This window comes from Geotrypetes seraphini, chromosome 13 (genome assembly GCF_902459505.1).
Source record: "Geotrypetes seraphini chromosome 13, aGeoSer1.1, whole genome shotgun sequence".
NCBI lineage: Eukaryota > Metazoa > Chordata > Amphibia > Gymnophiona > Dermophiidae > Geotrypetes > Geotrypetes seraphini.
In genome coordinates, this window is record NC_047096.1 from 69,970,267 (window position 1) to 69,988,270 (window position 18,004).

At 44.5% G+C, this 18,004-nt stretch overlaps 1 protein-coding gene across 7 annotated transcripts in view; it reads left to right on the forward strand.

The window, feature by feature from the left end:
• MARCHF10 (membrane associated ring-CH-type finger 10) overlaps positions 1-18,004 on the forward strand; it is a 177,336-nt gene that overhangs the window by 141,607 nt on the left and 17,725 nt on the right. For all 7 annotated transcript variants that reach the window (XM_033917637.1, XM_033917635.1, XM_033917633.1 and 4 more), the window contains 2 exons: positions 5,267-5,433; positions 15,496-15,605. In XM_033917637.1, the coding sequence (XP_033773528.1) occupies positions 5,267-5,433; positions 15,496-15,605 (277 nt within the window). The remainder of the gene's footprint in view (positions 1-5,266; positions 5,434-15,495; positions 15,606-18,004) is intronic.

Consider the following 18,004-nt stretch of genomic DNA (forward strand, 5'->3'; position numbering starts at 1 on the left):
CCCGATCTACCGGGCCGATCAGCCTATTTCTCCCCGACGTCCCCCACAACCACCTCAAACACTCCCTGCAGAAGTGTCAGACCGACCAGCATTCCGCTCCCCAACGTCAATTCTGTCATTGGAGAGGAAGTTCTGGGCCAGCCAATCGCTGCCTGGCTGGCCCAGAACTTCCTCTCCGATGTCAGAATTGATGTCAGGTAGCGGAATGCTGGTCAGCGCAACGCTTCTGCAGGGAGAGCTTGAGGTGGCAATGGCTTGGGGGCTTGCTCCCCGATGGCAGCAAACCTAGTGGTTTGGGAGAAGGCAAGGAGAAAGAAAGAAAGAAAGGGGGCAGGCAGGGAGACAAAGAAAGAGGGAACAGGGAGACAGAAAGAAAGGGGGCAAGGAGAGAAAGAGAAAGAAAGGGAGACAGAAAGAAAGAAGGGGGCGGGGAGAAAGGCAAAAAAAAGTTCCGGGAGAGAATGAGGTCTGGAGGAGAGGAAGCATACAGGAGGCTGAAAGAAGGGAAGAAATATTGGATGCACAGTCAGAATAATAAAATGCAACCAGAGACTAATGAAATTACCAGACAACAAAGTTAGGAAAAATGATTTTATTTTCAATTTAGTGATCAAAATGTGTCCGTTTTGAGAATTTACACTATGGCTCCCTTTTACTAAACCACAATAGTGGTTTTTAGCGCAGGGAGCCTATGAGCATCGGGAGCAGCGCAGGGCATTCAGCGCAGCTCCCTGCTAAAAACTGCTATCACGGTTTAGTAAAAAGGGAGGGGGTATATTTGTCTATTTTTGTATGGTTGTTACTGAGGTGATATTGCATAGAGTCATCTGCCTTAACCTCTTTGAAAAAAAACCTGGAATATGAATGATAATTAACATTTTCTCTGCCTTTCAGTATGCTTTGTGGGTTTTTTAAAAAATTTTATTGTTGGTAGATCATTTTTACTTGGTCATTTTAAAAGTAGCTCGCAAGCCCAAAAAGTGTGGGCACCCCTGGTCTAAATGAATAATTTATCTGGATTGCTATTGAATTTCACCACTATCTGGTTAATTTTTGTCCTGTCCTCTCCTCTCCTTACCAGCTCAGAAATATATAGCTCAGGGGTGCCCACACTTTTTTGACTCTCGAGCTACTTTTAAAATGACCAAGTCAAAATGATCTACCAACAATAAAATTAAAAAAAAACACAACGCACATTGTACGCATAGAATTGTTAATTATCATTCCTATTCCGGGGTTTTTTCAAAGAGGTCAAAGCAGATGACTCTATGCATTGTCACCTCAGTAACAACCATACAAAAATAGACAAATACCCACCCCCCTCCCTTTTTACTAAACCACAATAGCAGTTTTTAGCGCAGGGAGCTGCGCTGAATGCCCAGCGCTGCTCTCGACGTTCATAGGCTCCCTGCGCTAAAAACCACTATTGCGGTTTAGTAAAAGGGGACCATATTATAAAATATAGACAGCAGATATAAATTCAGACACATTTTGATCACTAAATTTAAAATCATTTTTCCTACCTTGTCTGGTGATTTCATGAGCCTCTGGTTGCACTTTCTTCTTCTGACTGTGCATCCAATCTTTCTTTCAGCCTGTATGCTTCCTCATTCCCTCCCCCAACTTTTTCTTCCTCTCTCCCTGACTTTCTTTCTTTCTCTCTTCATGCCCCCTTTCTTTTTTTCTGTTTCTCTTCTTTCCTTCTGTCTCCCTGCCTGCCCCCTTTCTTTCTTTCTTTCTTTCTTTCTCCCTGCCCTTCCCCAAGCCACTGCCACTGCCGCTGCCATCGGGGAACAGGACCTAAACCACCACCAATGGATAACAGGCCCCAAAGCCGACGCCAACCGCCCCATGCTCTCCCTGCTTCGGGCCGACCAGCATTCCTCTCCCCAACGTCAATTCTGCCGTCTGAGAGGAAGTTCCGCCCAGCCAGGCAGCAATTGGCTGGCCCAAACTTCCTCTCCGACGGTAGAATTGACGTCGGGGAGAGGAAGACTGATCGGCCCATTAGATCGCCAAGGCAAAATGAGTCCTGGGTGATCGACTCACTTTGCCTTGGCGAGCTACCGGTCGATCGCGATCGACCTATTGGGCACCCCTGATATAGATAATATCTGGCTGTTCAACAATTTAAATAAGTTGACAGTATCCATATATATACAGTGGTACCTCGGTTTACGAGTGCACCGGTTTGTGAGTGTTTTGCAAGATGAGCAAAACATTCGCAAAATCGGCGCCTCGGAAACCAAGCATGCTTCGATTTGTGACCGGCGCCCCCCGTGATCCAGCACCCTCCCCCCTGCGTTCCGGCACTCCCCCCCCCGCCGCGATTGGGCACCTCCCCCCGCCGCTTCTTACTGTCATCTGGGCACCGGCACCGGAATGTCCTGTGCGTTGGTGCCGGTGCCCGAAGATCGGCCTCCTCTTCTTGCTGGGCCTTGAGCATCTGCGCATGCTCAAGGCCTGCGAGTTCACGCTCTCTCCGAGATTCTCGGAGATCTTGGAGAGAACGTGAACTCGCAGGCCTTGAGCATGCACAGATGCTCAAGACCCAGCAAGAAGAGGAGGCCGATCTTTGGGCACCGGCACCAACGCACAGGACATGCCGGTGCCGGTGCCCAGATGACAGTAAGAAGTGGCGGGTGGGTGCCCAATCGCGGCGTAGGGGGTGCCCGATCGGGGCGGGGGGGTGGTGCCGGATCGCGGGGGGAGGGTGCCGGATCGCAGGGGGGGCCTTCTGGGGGAGAAATGCCGGTTCTCGTAGGGGGGGGATAGAGCAGCACCGCTGGCCTCGGGGGTGGGAACGTATCAAAGCGAGTTTCCATTATTTCCTATGGGGAAACTCGCTTTAATAAACGAGCATTTTGGATTACGAGCATGCTCCTGGAACGGATTAAGCTCGTAATCCAAGGTATCACTGTATTTTTTTTTTTTTTATAAAAATCTACAGATAGGCTAATTATGTGTTTGCCATCTGCCAGCAAATGCATGATTGGTTTTGAATATTGTCTGAATAGAAGCATATATTCTGATGAAGGATAAAGACTACAAGATCAGCTACATTATCATAAACTCTAGGTGATCCTTACCCTCTCTAAGAGGCTGTTCCATGCTTCTCTTACCCTTTCCATGGCTCATGGTTTATTTCCATTTTTATTTTTAATGTTCTTATTATTTCTTTGTCTTAGTAAGTGTAGTTTTGTTTGTGTATGTCATATTGTTCTCTACATTAGGTTTTAATAAACAAATAATTAATGCTTTTTTATTTTGCTCCTACATCTAACTCCCTCCAACATAAGATAGCCCTGGTTAGCTTATGACATTATTTTATGTGGGTGTTTCTGGATTGACAGATGACATTTGCTGACCTTGACCATTAGAGTTTGGTGCTTGATCACTTTCAGGGCAGTGCTATAAAGCAGTGTTTACCAAGTTGGTCTGGAGTACCCTTTTGCAAGTCAGGTCTTCAGGATAGCCACAAAAAATATGTCTGAGATTGATTTGCTGTCCTAAATTTGTCTGTTTAAGTATGCAGGTGCCGGCACTGAATATTACTGGCACTTACATAACTGCCAGCTCCTCCCCAGTGCCACCCCCTATACTACTCCTGACCTGCCCTTTTTTTAAATGGCTGCTCAGAGCCATTTAAAGTGGCTGGACAGCTCAAGCGATTTAAGCAGGCAGGAGCCTTGCTTTCCCCACTTAAATCACTTTGAATATTGGCCAGTTTGTGCTATATTTCACACAGCCAGAGCTGGACTCCAAAACTCCTTGAAAAAAACAAGTAACATATGCAATTCTCTCTCTCATGCATATTCAATGCAGATATCCTGAAAATCTGATTGGCAGGGGGATAATCCAGGATCGACTTGGGAAATACTGCTATAAAGTATGTGTGCACAATTATGTGCTAATTATGTGCATAAAAGAGAATAGTGGAATATACATGTGTATGTGTGCAAATATTCATATAAACACCAAAATTCTACCTAAGCACTTTTCTGTAAATACATACATCTGTTATGTAGCACATATTTGACAGGTAGGCACACACATGGACTGGACTACTACTATTTATTATTTCTATAGCACTACCAGATACACGCACGCACATTAAGCACTCAAGAGACGGTCCCTGCTCGAAAGAGCTTACAATCTAATTATGACTGACACACTGGACAAAAATAGTGAATCAATATATGCTGCTCATGTAGGGAAATAGAAAGGGATGAAGAGGTAGAAAGGGTAGAGGACTACAGAGGGAATGAGAAACAAATATGGTGTTTAACTTATAGAATTCTACAAGATACGTGCATATCTCACGAGACTGCCACGGGAGCTTGCAATCACCATTTTGGGATTGGGAATGGTATGAGCTCATGCTATTCCCAATTTCCAAAATGGCAGCCATGATCTCCTGAGGCAGTCTCCTGAGGCTGCCGTGATAAGTCACAGCCACCGTTTTCACAATGCAGCCAGCAGGGAGCAGAAGCAACTCAGACTTCCTGCTCATATCATTCCCAATTCTAAAATGTGACCTGCTGCAACAGTCTTGCAAGGCTGTAGTGGGAAGTCACAGCCACCTATTTGACAAAAACCCACCTATTTGACAAATTCACCTGATCCTCCAAATCTGTGCAACACCATCTTACATACCTCTTCCTCCTACCCTATGCCACCTCATCACATAACTGTCTTTCTGTCCCTCCCCAATTCTAATTGATGTTACCTTGCTGTCCTTACAGCACCTCTTGTTGTACACCGTCTTGAACTGAAAAGGTATGACGGGATATAAATAAAGCTATTATTATTACCTTCACCATGCGGCTAGCAGGGACAAGAGGAATTCAGGATGCTCCTGCCCCAAAGAGGCCACTAGACCACAGGGCTTTTAAAAGGTAGGCTCGGGGAGAGCCTATGGGGGGAGGGGGATTTCAAAGATGGCAGTGAACAGGTTTTCTGCAGGGTGGGGGGAAGGCGATGGGCTTGGATTTTCTCAGGGACAGGGGTACTGAGTCACACACTTAGTTTTGGTTTCAGTTCCAGATGAAATCAAGTGATGGATTTTGGTCCCAGATTTTGTTTTAGCTGGAACCAAAATCACCAGTTTCGCTCAGCCTCTACATTGTTACACCTGTCTTGGAAAAGGAATTTACAAAGGCATATATGTACGTTTACTGCCTTTATAAAACAGACACATCATAGGTGCTTATGTACCTTGTTAGCTTAGGTGTCCTGTTATTAAAATTATCCTTTTTGTGTTTAGCCTGCTAGATGAAGAGTCGGAAGAGGAAGGAGACTTGTGCAGGATCTGTCAGATCGCTGGGGGAAGTCCGACCAATCCACTGCTGGAGCCTTGTCAGTGTATGGGCAGCCTACAGTTTGTTCACCAGGAGTGTCTTAAGAGATGGCTGAAGGTGAAGATAAATTCAGGTGAGGTTAAGGGGTAGACCAAGCCAAAAAGCCTGCAGTATCTCAACAGTCCTTCAAAGCAAAAGTCCTCTCTTTTTTTAAAAATGGAGTCTTTGAAGGCCATGACACTGATTTTGGACCAGCATACAAATTATCCAGAGATTAATTTTTGAAGTCACTTAGATTTCTTCTCATCTGGTAACATCTTTGGATGAGTTATGCCGGGCCAAGAAAAAGTGTCACAGATGAAAAAAAAATCCAAAATTTATCTGAACCACTGAAGCTCATTTTCCTAAATTAAAGTTGGTTTTACTTTCTTGGTTTCTTCTTTACATCTATTCATTGTACCCAGAATTTAGAATTTTATACATTAACACAGTAGGTGATGACAGATGAAGACTAATTCACTAATTCAGCCTGCACAGTTTTACCGCTACACACATTTTTATCTTTGTGTTTTTAATTTTAATTTAGCATTTTATTATGTTTTATACATTTTATGTGGGAGCATAAGGGCTTGGGGAGACTAAGCCTAAGTGGCAAGCATGACTCTCCACAGGAGGACCACCCCCAAACTCTCACTCCATACATTGTCCTAGGATCATCTGTTCCAGGACCACTTTGGCTGCTGGCAGTTCTTCTTCTCTCCCTCCCCCTCACTCCCTGTGACCTGTTGATGCTGCTAATGTGCCTTGATCATTGCCAGTAGAAGCATTACAACAATTGAAAGGAGCTGCGTCAGGGCCTCGGTCTTCCCTGTGATGTGTCCCTTCATCGTATATCTGGATTTCCAAAAAGCCTTCGACAAGGTACCTTATGAGCGCCTACTAAGAAAACTGTGGAGCCACGGGGTGGTAGGGGACATGCACAGATGGATCAGGAACTGGCTGGCGGACAGGAAACAGAGGGTAGGAGTAAAGGGACACTAATCTGGCTAGAAAGGGGTCACAAGTGGTGTCCCACAGGGGTCAGTGTTGGGACCGCTGCTGTTCAATATATTCATAAATGACCTGGAAACAGGGACGAAGTGCGAAGTTATAAAATTCGCGGACGACACAAAACTCTCCAGCAGGGTCAGAACTGTTGAGGAATGCAAAAATCTACAAACAGGCTGAGCGACTGGGCAGAAAGATGGCAAATGAGCTTCAATGTTGAGAAATGTAAAGTCTTGCATATAGGGAAAGGGAACCCAATGTACAGCTATACGATGGGAGGGAGGGTACTGGGGGAAGGCAACCTAGAAAGAGACTTGGGGGTATTGGTGGACAAAACAATGAAGCCGGCGGCGCAATGTGCAGCAGCCTCAAAGAAAGCGAACAGAATGTAGGGCATTATCAAAAAGGGTATCCCTACCAGAATGAAGGAAGTTATCCTACCACTGTATCGGGTGATGGTGCGCCTGCATCTGGAGTACTGTGTCCAATACTGGTCGCCATACCTTAAGAAAGATATGGCGATACTCGAGAGAGTCCAGAGAAGAGCGACTAGGATGATAAAGGGCATGGAAAACCTTTCGTATGCTGAAAGGCTGGAGAAGCTGGGGCTCTTTACCCTGGAAAAGCGGAGACTTAGAGGGTACATGATTGAGATTTATAAAATCATGAAAGGCATAAAGAAGGTGGAGAGGGACAGATTCTTCAGACAAGTGGGGACAACAAAAACAAGAGGGCATTCAGAAAAGTTGAAAGGAGACAGTTTCAAAACAAATGCTAGGAAGTTTTTGTTCATTCAGAGGGTGGTGGACACCTGGAATGCGCTCCCAGAGGAGGTGATAGGTCAGAGTACAATATTGGGTTTCAAAAAGGGATTGGATGACTTCCTGAAGGTGCAGGGGATTGAAGGGTGCAGATAGAGGGTAACTATACAGGACACTAAATGAATAGGGAATACACGATTTAGGTAAAGGATCACTTACAGGTCATGGACCTGGGGGGCCACCGCGGGAGTGGACTGCCGGGCACAATGGACCCCTGGTCTGACCCGGCAGAGGCAATGCTTTTGTTCTTATGTTCTTCTTTAATGCAACATCCTGTTGTGTGAGTAGGATGTGTCACAGGGAAGACTGAGGCTCCAAGGTAGCTCCTTTCAATCAATGTGGTGCACGTTAGCAGCACCAAAGGGCTGAGAGGAACAGGAGTGTGGGACAGGTGCTGGAACCACGGAGGGAGGGGGGGAAGGAAAGGGGAGAAATGCTGGACCTGCGGGTGAGAGAGGTGCTTGACCCAATGAGGGAGAACTGCTGCTCTGCTGGACCAGGAGGGGGAGGGACAATCAGACAGGAATAATTTATAGTAGTAGTAGAGGTGCTGGATGGGAAATGGGAGAAGGAGAGGGACAGATGTTGATTGCAGGGGGTAGAAAGAGATTGAGACTGACTGGAGGAGGAAAAGAAAGAGGGAAGGATGAAAGCGAGGGAAAATGATGCTGGAGACCCAGGAGGGAGCCTCACTAAACTGTGAGGGGAGGTTTAGGTTGAAAGAGAGAGGGAGAGATACTGGCCTTAGGGTGGGAAATCTGTGAAGAAGAGAAGAGAGAGGGAAGGTACAAGGAGACAGAGAAGAGATGCTGGACATGGAGGGAGTACAGGGAAAGTGAGAGAGAGAAGAGATGCTAGGTATGGAGGGAAAAGGAATAAGGACACAGAGGAGCAATGCTAATCACTTTTACTAATCCCAGTAAATGATGGTCAATCTATCACTCCAACCAAAGTTGCTATATGTATTTCTATGATTTAGCATTATAGCTAAATACACAAGTTCAGACTTTACAAAGATGAGACCAAACTGCTCTGGTTAGATCACATCACCAGCTCTATACCAGATAAACTTTTAATAACTAACAACTTGTTTTTAAAGATTGAATGCATTTACAAAGTACTTGGATTTGTTTTGGATACTACACTTTCCTTTGAACATAAGAACATAAGAATTGCAGCTGCTGGGTCAGACCAGTGGTCCATCATGCCCAGCAGTCCGCTCATGCAGCAGCCCTCTGGTCAAAGACCAGTGCCCTAACTGAGACTAGCCTTACCTATGTACATTCTGATTCAGCAGGAACTTGTCTAACTTTGTCTTGAATCCCTGGAGGGTGTTTTCCCCTACGACAGATTCCGGAAGAGCGTTCCAGTTTTCTACCACTCTCTGGGTGAAGAAGAACTTCCTTATGTTCATACGGAATCTATCCCCTTTCAATTTTAGAGAGTGCCCTCTCGTTCTCCCTACCTTGGAGAGGGTGAACAACCTGTTCTTATCAATTGAGTCTATTCCCTTCAGTACCTTGAATGTTTTGATCATGTCCTCTCTCAATCTCCTCTGTTCGAAGGAGAAGAGGCCCAGTTTCTCTAATCTTTCACTGTACGGCAACTCCTCCAGCCCCTTAACCATCTTAGTCACTCTTCTCTGGACCCTTTCGAGTAGTATCTTGTCCTTCTTCATGTATGGCGACCACTGCTGGATGCAGTACTCCAGGTGAGGGTGCACCATGGCCTGGTACAGCGGCATGATAACCTTCGCCGATCTGTTCATGACCCCCTTCTTAATCATTCCTAGCATTCTGTTCACCCTTTTCATCGCCACTGCACATTGCACGGACGGCTTCATCGAAATGTCAATCAGAACTCCCAAGTCTCTTTCCTGGGAGGTCTCTCCAAGTACCGCCCCTGACAGTCTGTATTTGTGCATGAGATTATTGTTACCTACATGCATCACTTTACACTTATCCACGTTGAACCTCATCTGCCATGTTGATGCCCATTCCTCGAGCCTGATTATGTCACGTTGCAAATCTTTGCAATCCCCCTATGTCTTCACTACTCTGAATAACTTCATATCATCTGCAAATTTAATCACCTCACTCATCATACCAATGTCCAGATCATTTGTAAAGATGTTAAAGAGCACGGGTCCAAGCACCGAGCCCTGCGGCACCCCACTGGTGACGCTCTTCCAGTCCGAGTATTGTCCATTTACCCCACTCTCTGTTTCCTATGCGCCAGCCAGTTTTTAATCCACGTGAGTATTTCACCCTCGATTCCAATGGCTTGCAATTTTACAAAGTAGTCGTTCATGTGGAATCTTGTTGAATGCCTTCTGAAAATCCAGATATATAATGTCAACCAGGTCGCTCTTGTCTATCTGTCTGTTTACTCCCTCAAAGAAGTGCAGCAAGTTCGTCAAACACGATCTGCCTTTGCTAAAACCATGCTGACTGGTCCTCATCAGCCCGTGTCTGCAAGGTGATCAATGATGCGGTCCTGTATCAGCGACTCTACCATCTTTCCCTCATATTTTGTATTTGATATATTGCCAATCACCAAAGCCATCTGAGTGATTCACAATCTAATCAGGTAATCTGAGTATTTTCCCTTTCTGTTCCAGTGGGCTCACAATCTACCTATGATGCCTGGGACAAAGGAGGGTTAAATGACACAAGGAACAGCACTGGGCTTGAACCCACAACCTCAAGGTTCTGCAGCAGCAGCTGTAACCACTAGGCCATTCTTCCCTCTAAGTCACTAAGCCATTGTGCAATTTTATCTAATTTACCACTGAAATTTGCTAAAGCCAAAGCAGATAAAAGATCTATATAACCCAAAATCTGAATATCATCAGCGTAAACAATGTTAACCCTAAAGCCTGGATTAGTCAACAAAAGGGAAAGAAAAATGTTAAATAGCACTGGTACCAATATAGAGCCTTGTGGGACCCAATAAGAGATGGTAAACCACATAGGAGCGAGATGAAAGATAAGATTGGAACCAGCCAAACGGTATCTGGTAATCTTATGTCATGTAATCAAGCCAAGAGCAAATTGTGGTATACCAAACCAAATGCAAAGAATAGGCCCAGTGGCACAAGAATTACCGAACTACCTTGATCAATAAAGGTGTGAATAAAAGTAGTTACACCAAGTTAATCATATTGTTCAGACAGTGCTTTTTAAACTTCATCTGTTATATAATGTTCACCACTACTTTGATGAAAAACACTTTCCTATTTTGGTTCAGGCTTATATCTTATCTCATTTGGATTACTGTAATAGTCTTTATTCATCTCTTACAGTTAGGTTACACATTAAACTCCAGATTCTTCAGAATACAGATGCCAAAGTTGTATTTAAGAACATAAGAACATAAGCAGTGCCTCCGCCGGGTCAGACCATAGGTCCATCTAGCCCAGCAGTCCGCTCCCGCGGCGGCCCAAACAGGTCATGACCTGTCTAAATCATCAGAAGGGGCCCCCATGCCACCTTGGTTTCCTGATGAGTCTTATCTTCCCATCGAAGTCCTAGCCCTCCGGTCTTGCACATGCACGACCTGGTTGGGTTTCTATACTTTCTCAGTATCCCACGATCCCTTTATCCCCCAGGAATCTGTCCAGTCTCTGTTTGAATCCTCTGTTTGAATCACTTAAATGAGTTTGATAGAGCCTTTTCTGCCTCTCCATTGATTTTGAATTGTAAACCATATTGATGTTCTTTGAGGTGTGATATATCAAGCCTTAATAAAAATGGCCCGTATTCTTTTAAAATTGTCCTGTAGAGTATTTAAGAAATGTGATGGGACTACTTCAGAATATGTATGTGTTTTATTTTCATTTCCTTCTATTCATAGGATTTCTAGGGCCAGACCCCAATATTTTTCCATCTTTTGCTGGAGTTCATTATAAGAAAATTTTAGAGGACTTTGGGGCTCATTTTCAAAAAAGAAAAACATCCAAAAAGTAACAGATAAACATTTTTCTTTCCAAACCCTTCCAATTTGCTATTTTTGAAACCTATTTTCTAAATTGATATCTATGCTGTTCACCCGCAGTTCATCTAAATCTCAAGAGAGTGTTTTAGAGGTGTGGTATGGGTGTAAATAGGGCGGACCTATGACTTGGATGTTTTTCTAGTTCCCTCTATGCACACTGACAGTTTTGTTTTCAAGCACTGCAGCGACTTAACGCATTATCCCCTGATGAAGGCATCATAGATGCCGAATTGTGGATCCTAGTTGGGACATTTTTACATAAGAATAGCCTTACTGGTTTTTACATAAGAATAGCCATACTGGTTCAGACCAATGGTCCATCAAGCCCAGTACCTGTTCTCACGGTGGCCAATCCAGGTCATTAGTACCTGGCCAAAATCCAAGGAGTAGCAATATTCCATGCTACTGATACAGGGCAAGCAGTGGCTTCCCCCATGTCTCTCAATAACAGACTATGGACTTTTCCTCTAGGAACTTGGCCAAATCTTTCTTAAAACCAGCTACGCTATTCGCTCTTACCACATCTTCTGGCAGCGCATTCCAGAAGAACTATTCTCTGAATGAAAAAAAATTTCCTCCTATTGGTTTTAAAAGTATTTCCCTGTAATTTCATCGAGTGTCCCCTAGTCTTTGTAATTTTGATGGAGTGAAAAAAATCGATCCACTCAGAATTTTGTATACTTCAATCATATCTCCCCTCTTTTCCAAGCTGAGGAGCCCTAACCATTTTAGTCTTTCCTCATATGAGAGGGTTCCATCCCCTTTACCATCTTTGTCGCTCTTCTTTGAACCTTTTCTAGCACCACTATCTTGAGATAAGGAGATCAGAATTGAACGCAATACTCCAGATGAGGTCGCACCATGGAGCGATAAAGGGGTATTATAATATTCTTAGGCTTGTTAATCATCCCTTTTTAAATAATTTCTAGCATCCTGTTTGCTTTTTTGGCCGCCGCCGCACATTGGTCAGAAGGTTTCATCGTATTGTCTACGATGATACCCTGATCCTTTTCTTGGGCACTAATTCCCAAGGTGGACCCTAGATCTGGTAACTGTGATTCGGGTTTTTCTTCCCAATGTGCATCACTTTGCATTTGTCCACATTAAATTTCATCTGCCATTTGGACGCCCAGTCTTCCAATTTCCTAAGGTCCGCCTGCAATTTTTCACAATCCGCATGCATTTTAACAACTTTGATCAGTTTAGTGTCATCTGCAAATTTAATCACCTCTCTCGTTGTTCCAATGTCCAGATCATTTATAAATAAGTTAAATAGCACCGGTTCTAGTACAGACCCCTGCGGCACTTCCCTGTTTGCTCTCTTCCATTGAGAAAAATTACCATTTAACCCTGCCCTCTGTTTTCTATCCGATAACCAATTCCAAATCCACAACTGAACTTTGCCATCTATCCCATGACACTTTAATTTTCTCAGGAGCCTCTCATGAGGAACTTTATCAAAAGCTTTCTGAGAATCTAGATTCACTATATCAACCGGCTCACCTTTATCCACATGTTTATTCACACCTTCAAAAAAGGCAAGCAAATTTATGAGGCAAAATCTTCCTCGGCTAGACCCATGCTGACTCTGTCTCATTAAATCATGTTTGTCTACATGTTCCACAATTTTATTTTTTATAATTGTTTATGCCATTTTGCCCGGCACTGAGGTGAGGCTTACCGGTCTGTAATTTCCCGGATCTCCCCTGGAGCCCTTTTTAAAAATCAGCGTAACATTGACCACCCTCCAATCTTCAGGTACTAAAGACGATTTTAGCGACAGGTTACAGATATTAACAGCAGGTGAGCAATTTCATGTCTGAGTTCTTTTAGTACCCTGGAATGTATATTATCCAGTCCTAGTGATTTATCACTTTTTAACTTGTCAATTTTGGCTTAGTACATCTTCCAGATTCACCGAGATTTCTTTCAATTCCTCCGCATCATCACCTTTGAAAACCATTTCCAGTTCAGGTAGATCTCTTACATCTTCTTCCATAAAGATTGAAGCAAAGAATTCATTCAGTCTTTCTGCTATGGCCTTATCCTCCCTGGGCACCTCTTTTACTCCTTGATCATCCAATGGTCCCACAGATTCCCTCACAGGTTTTCTGCTTCTGATGTACCTAAAAATTGTTATGAGTTTTTGCCTCTTTTGCAAGTTTCTCTTCATATTCTTTCTTAGCTGTCTTTATCAATGCTTTGCATCTAACATTGGTTGTTTAAGACATCTTCCTTGTCTTTTTCTGTCTCTCTGCTGTTGTTCTCTCATGAGGCAAGTCCTCTTTTTTTGTTTTTGGATGTTTTTCTGCCATATTCAAATATTTTAGAACATGGACAGGGCACATTTTAGACATTTAGGCCCTGATTCTGCAAAGTGCTCCCGATTGTAGGCAGCTGTAGGTGTTCTACAGCTGTCTAATCAGCCAATCAGGAGGCACTTTTTTGAAAAAAAAGGCACCTCCAGGGAGCCTAGAGAGGCCCGCAAGCCCACCTAAGCTCGCCTAAGGTTAGGCGGTAGCCTTAAGCGAACCTAAGCGGCCCTACACTTCTCCCTAGTAGAGCGGGAGACGCTTACAATGTAGGCTAGTAAAATGCTGGCCTACATGGTAAGTAGACATGGCCGCTCCCTGCCACGATTAGTATAGTGGCCATAGCTACAGCCGCCAGTCTCCTCTCCCCATCCCTCCTCCCCCGACGATCGTGGCAGGAGGGTGCCCAACCGCTCCTGCCGACAAAATCCACGATCGCTGGCAGGAAGGTGCTCAGCCCTTTCTGCCAACAGAATCCGCCCCCCCCCCCCCCGACAATCGCAGCAGGAGGGTATCCAACCCCTCCTGCCAGATCCTCCAACGCTCCCCGAAGATCACCGGCAGGAGGGTGCCCAACTCCTCCTGCCGGACCCCCCAACGGCCCCCCGAAGATTGCCGGCAGGAAGGTGCCCACCTCCTCCTGCCGGACCCCCCAAAGGCCCCCCCTAAGATCACCGGCAGGAGGGTGTCCAACCCCTTCTGCTGGACCCCCCCACAACAAAAAACCCCACCCCAGAATCCCCCCTTGGTCTTACCTGCAAGTTGGCCGTACGGCTTCTCGTACCATCCAGCCAGCAGGCCCGCCTCTGTCCAAATGAGGCAGGCCCGCCCCTCCACTGCCCAACCCACAGGATCCTAAGGCCTGATTGGCCCAAGCACCTAAGGCCCTTCCTATAGCGATTAAATTTAATAAACTCAAACTTATCTTCAAAGCTCGATCGGAACACCAACGTTGGCCAGCGTTTCACATATATGGAAAATGTGAGCTACCCAAAATCTACTGTACCTACATATAGGTGACATCTGCAGGCATAAGGGCTATTGTTGTAGTGTACAGTTGGGTCCAGTAGGCTTTGGGTGGGTTTTGGAGGGCTCACAATATAAGGGGGTTATGTTGGGAAGTATACCTGAGAACTTTTATGTGAATTTCACTGCAGTAGCCCATCAGATGCCCCATTGCTCTTATGGATGTCTGTGAGGCTAGTCTACTAAAATGATAGCCCCTCCTATATATCCCAATGGCTTGTCTTGTATGTTTTTCTTTTGGATGCATTTTTTTTTTGTTTTTTTTAATGGTTCAAAGAGATAGACACACATCTGAAAATAGCCATTTTTTGAAAAAAAAAACAAAACCAACCCAAGATAGATGTTTTGCAGTTTTGAAAATGGTCATGTTTGGTATTGGATTTTTATGTATCTTCCACAAAACATTCAAACTCAAATTTGGATGTCATATCGAAAATGGCCCTCCATAATTGTTATCACAATTGGCTTTCCTTTCTTTTGATCTCCTTCTTATAGTAAATATTGAAGAACTAAATCCAGTACTGGGCAGACTTGCATGCTCTGTGTCTGTATATGGCCATTTGGTGGAGGATGGGCTGGGGAGAGCTTCAATGGCTAGGAGGGTGTAGATGGGCTGGGGTGAGCTTTGACGGAGACTTCAGTAGCTAGAACCCAAGAACAGTACCGGGCAGAGCTTTGGATTCTTGCCTAGAAATAGCTAAGAAGGAAAAAAGCAAACAAACAGCCCAAATTTTTAGATTGAATCAGATTGGGAAGACTGGATGGACCATTCGGGTCTTTACGTGCCGTCATCTACTATGTTACTTTCCATAAAAATATAAAACCTATTCATTTTGAAAATTTCTTGCTTAATATATTTCAGAATTGTTCTTCTCTTCATTTTATTTTATTAACTGCTTTGAACCACTGTTTGGTAGGAGTTAGCGGGATATAAGAAATATTTCATACCATACCATAAACATCACATAAGCTCTTTGGATGCATCTCTTTCAGGTGCAGAGCTGGTGGCTGTAAATACCTGTGAATTATGCAAGCACAGCCTAAAATGTGACCTGGATGATTTTAGTGTGGATGAATACTACAGGAAGCATCAGCAGTCTCAGGTGGGGCCTGTAATCCTGTCAAGCAGTGCCAGAAAACAAAATTAAGAATGGAAGGAGATAGATTTATCCTCTCCTATGTAATAAGCATCCCGAAGGCCTCTCTGCTTCCTGTCATCCTTAGTGTATCCAAAAGTAGCTCTGGGATGTGTTCTTTCTGGAGCTACTGTCCCCATCTATTTGAGGCATCAGATTTTGAGAGAATACCTTCTGTGCTTCCAAGTCTATTCTCATTCTGCAGTATCCTAGGATACAGAAGAGAGAGATAAGAGAGAGGCAAAGCAAGCCCTTACTGAAAAGCCACCTTCCTTAGATACCTTAGCATATGTACTCTTGAGCTTTGTAGTGATGTTCACTGGCAGCTGAGTTGAAAACAACTCATTTCCTACATGGCATAGAAAGGCTGGTTGGATCTGACTTCAGCAGGGTTGAGAATCAGTGGCGTAGTAAGGGAAGGAGGTGCCACCCTCTTCCTTCCCATCCCCATACTCACGCTCTCCCCTCAACCTCCCTACCTCTAAATCTTTACCAGCATGAGTGGCTTCTCCAGCATGCTCCTTGCACCAGTGTTGGATTTCCCTCTGATGTCACTTCCTAGCCCGTGACTCGGAAATGATTCAGGCTGGTGCGAACAACAGGTAGAAGAAGTTGCTCATGCTAGTGAAGATCTACAGAGGTATGAGGTGGGAGGGAGGGATGGCGCGAACGTAGTATGGTGGGGAGGAGTGGAGAGGTGCCTGCACCCCTACTGACATGGCACTTGGGGTGATCTGCCCCACCTTACTACGCCACTGTTGAGAATGAAAGGGTCTGGGGATCCTCACCTTGGAAAAAGACAGTCATAGTGAGATCAGAGAAAGATGGTAGAAACTAGAGCAAACAAGACAGAGGCATGCATATGTGCTGAGGGGGATGGGATATATTGTGGTATTAACCAAAAGGGTATGCTTTAAATGCCATCACAACTTTGAGAAAATAAAAATGTTTCTGAGGTTTTTAGAGGGTAGGATCAAAACTAGGTCTTTTGGCACCCAGAGGGCAGAGCATTGAATTCTTGCCCAGAAATAGCTAAGAAGAAGAACCCCCTTCCCCCTCCCAACAAATTTTTAGATTTAACCAAGTTGGGCAGACTAGATGGACCATTCAGGTTTTTAGCTGCCGTCATCTACTATGTTACTATGTTACTCAATAAAGTTCTATTTAAGTCTTGTCTAGTGGGGAAACTATTGTTGCACAAGACTTCTTTATTAGCTAGGAACCGGAGACAACCTGAAACTCCTACTCTCACATAATGGAGAAATGAAATGTTTACATTGTTAAAACTGCTAAACAAGGTTCACCTAGATTATGGACACAGAATAAGGAAATTTGGCCTCCTGTTTGGGATGGATTGTCTCATAGAGCCCAAAGTGTTCTCTTGAATTCTTGATGCCGGAGCTCTCAGGGGAGGGTGGGATGTTTAAATTTTCTGTTTCTTTGTTCATATTGTTTTAAGCCTTCGTGAAGAACCAATACAAATCGCTTTCTATTGCCTGTTCTACTTCTGGTTATCGTTGTACTTATTCTCTTTGTATTATTGATACAAAAGTAATAAAAATTTATTTTGAAAAAAAAAAGGTTCTATTTAATAACAAAGAGAAAGTCAGAGAGTATAGTAGCAGCAAGGCATGGAGAGCAGAAATGGCCCACCAGAAGCCATGGAAGAAAGACATACAGCAGGCTGTTTGTCAGTCAAGCCTGTACCAGTGCATCTAGCCCCTCGGTCTGCCAATCCCTGTGCCGACTGAAGAACCTCAGCATTATGGCGTTGACAGTCGTGGCCATGAGATCCATGATGGGCTGACCCCACAACTGAACACTCAACTCGAAGGCTTCCAGCTTAGACACCACTCGCTGGGATCCAGCACATGACGACTGAGAAAATACGCCTGGACATTGTCTACATTGGCAATGTGGGAAGCCGAGATATCTCGAAGATGAGCCTCCGCCCATTCCATGAACAGAGAGGTCCCTGCTGACAATTGACATAGTCTACCGCTACAGCCAGATCCTGCAGGGAATAAGTCCTCTTACAACATCTGCAGTTTTTATCATCCTGCCCCTCAGCTTCAACCTTAACAGCTTCAGTGTGCCTTCTCAGATAAAACATCTGAGGCAACACTGATCACTCTGCCCTAGTTCTGAGCATACCAATGTACAGTCCACAGGTACCCTCTCCCTGTGGATTTCTCACCAATTCTGAAAGAAAATGCACTTGTATGTTTTCTTTTTGAAAACTGCCAAGGGAAAAACACCTGAGAGATTTGCACCTGCTTTTTTTCTGTGAAACTTAATGCCTGTAGTTTTCAAAATATAATAATCCACATGTTTTTGCTGCCTCCATTATAACCCCACCTCAGATA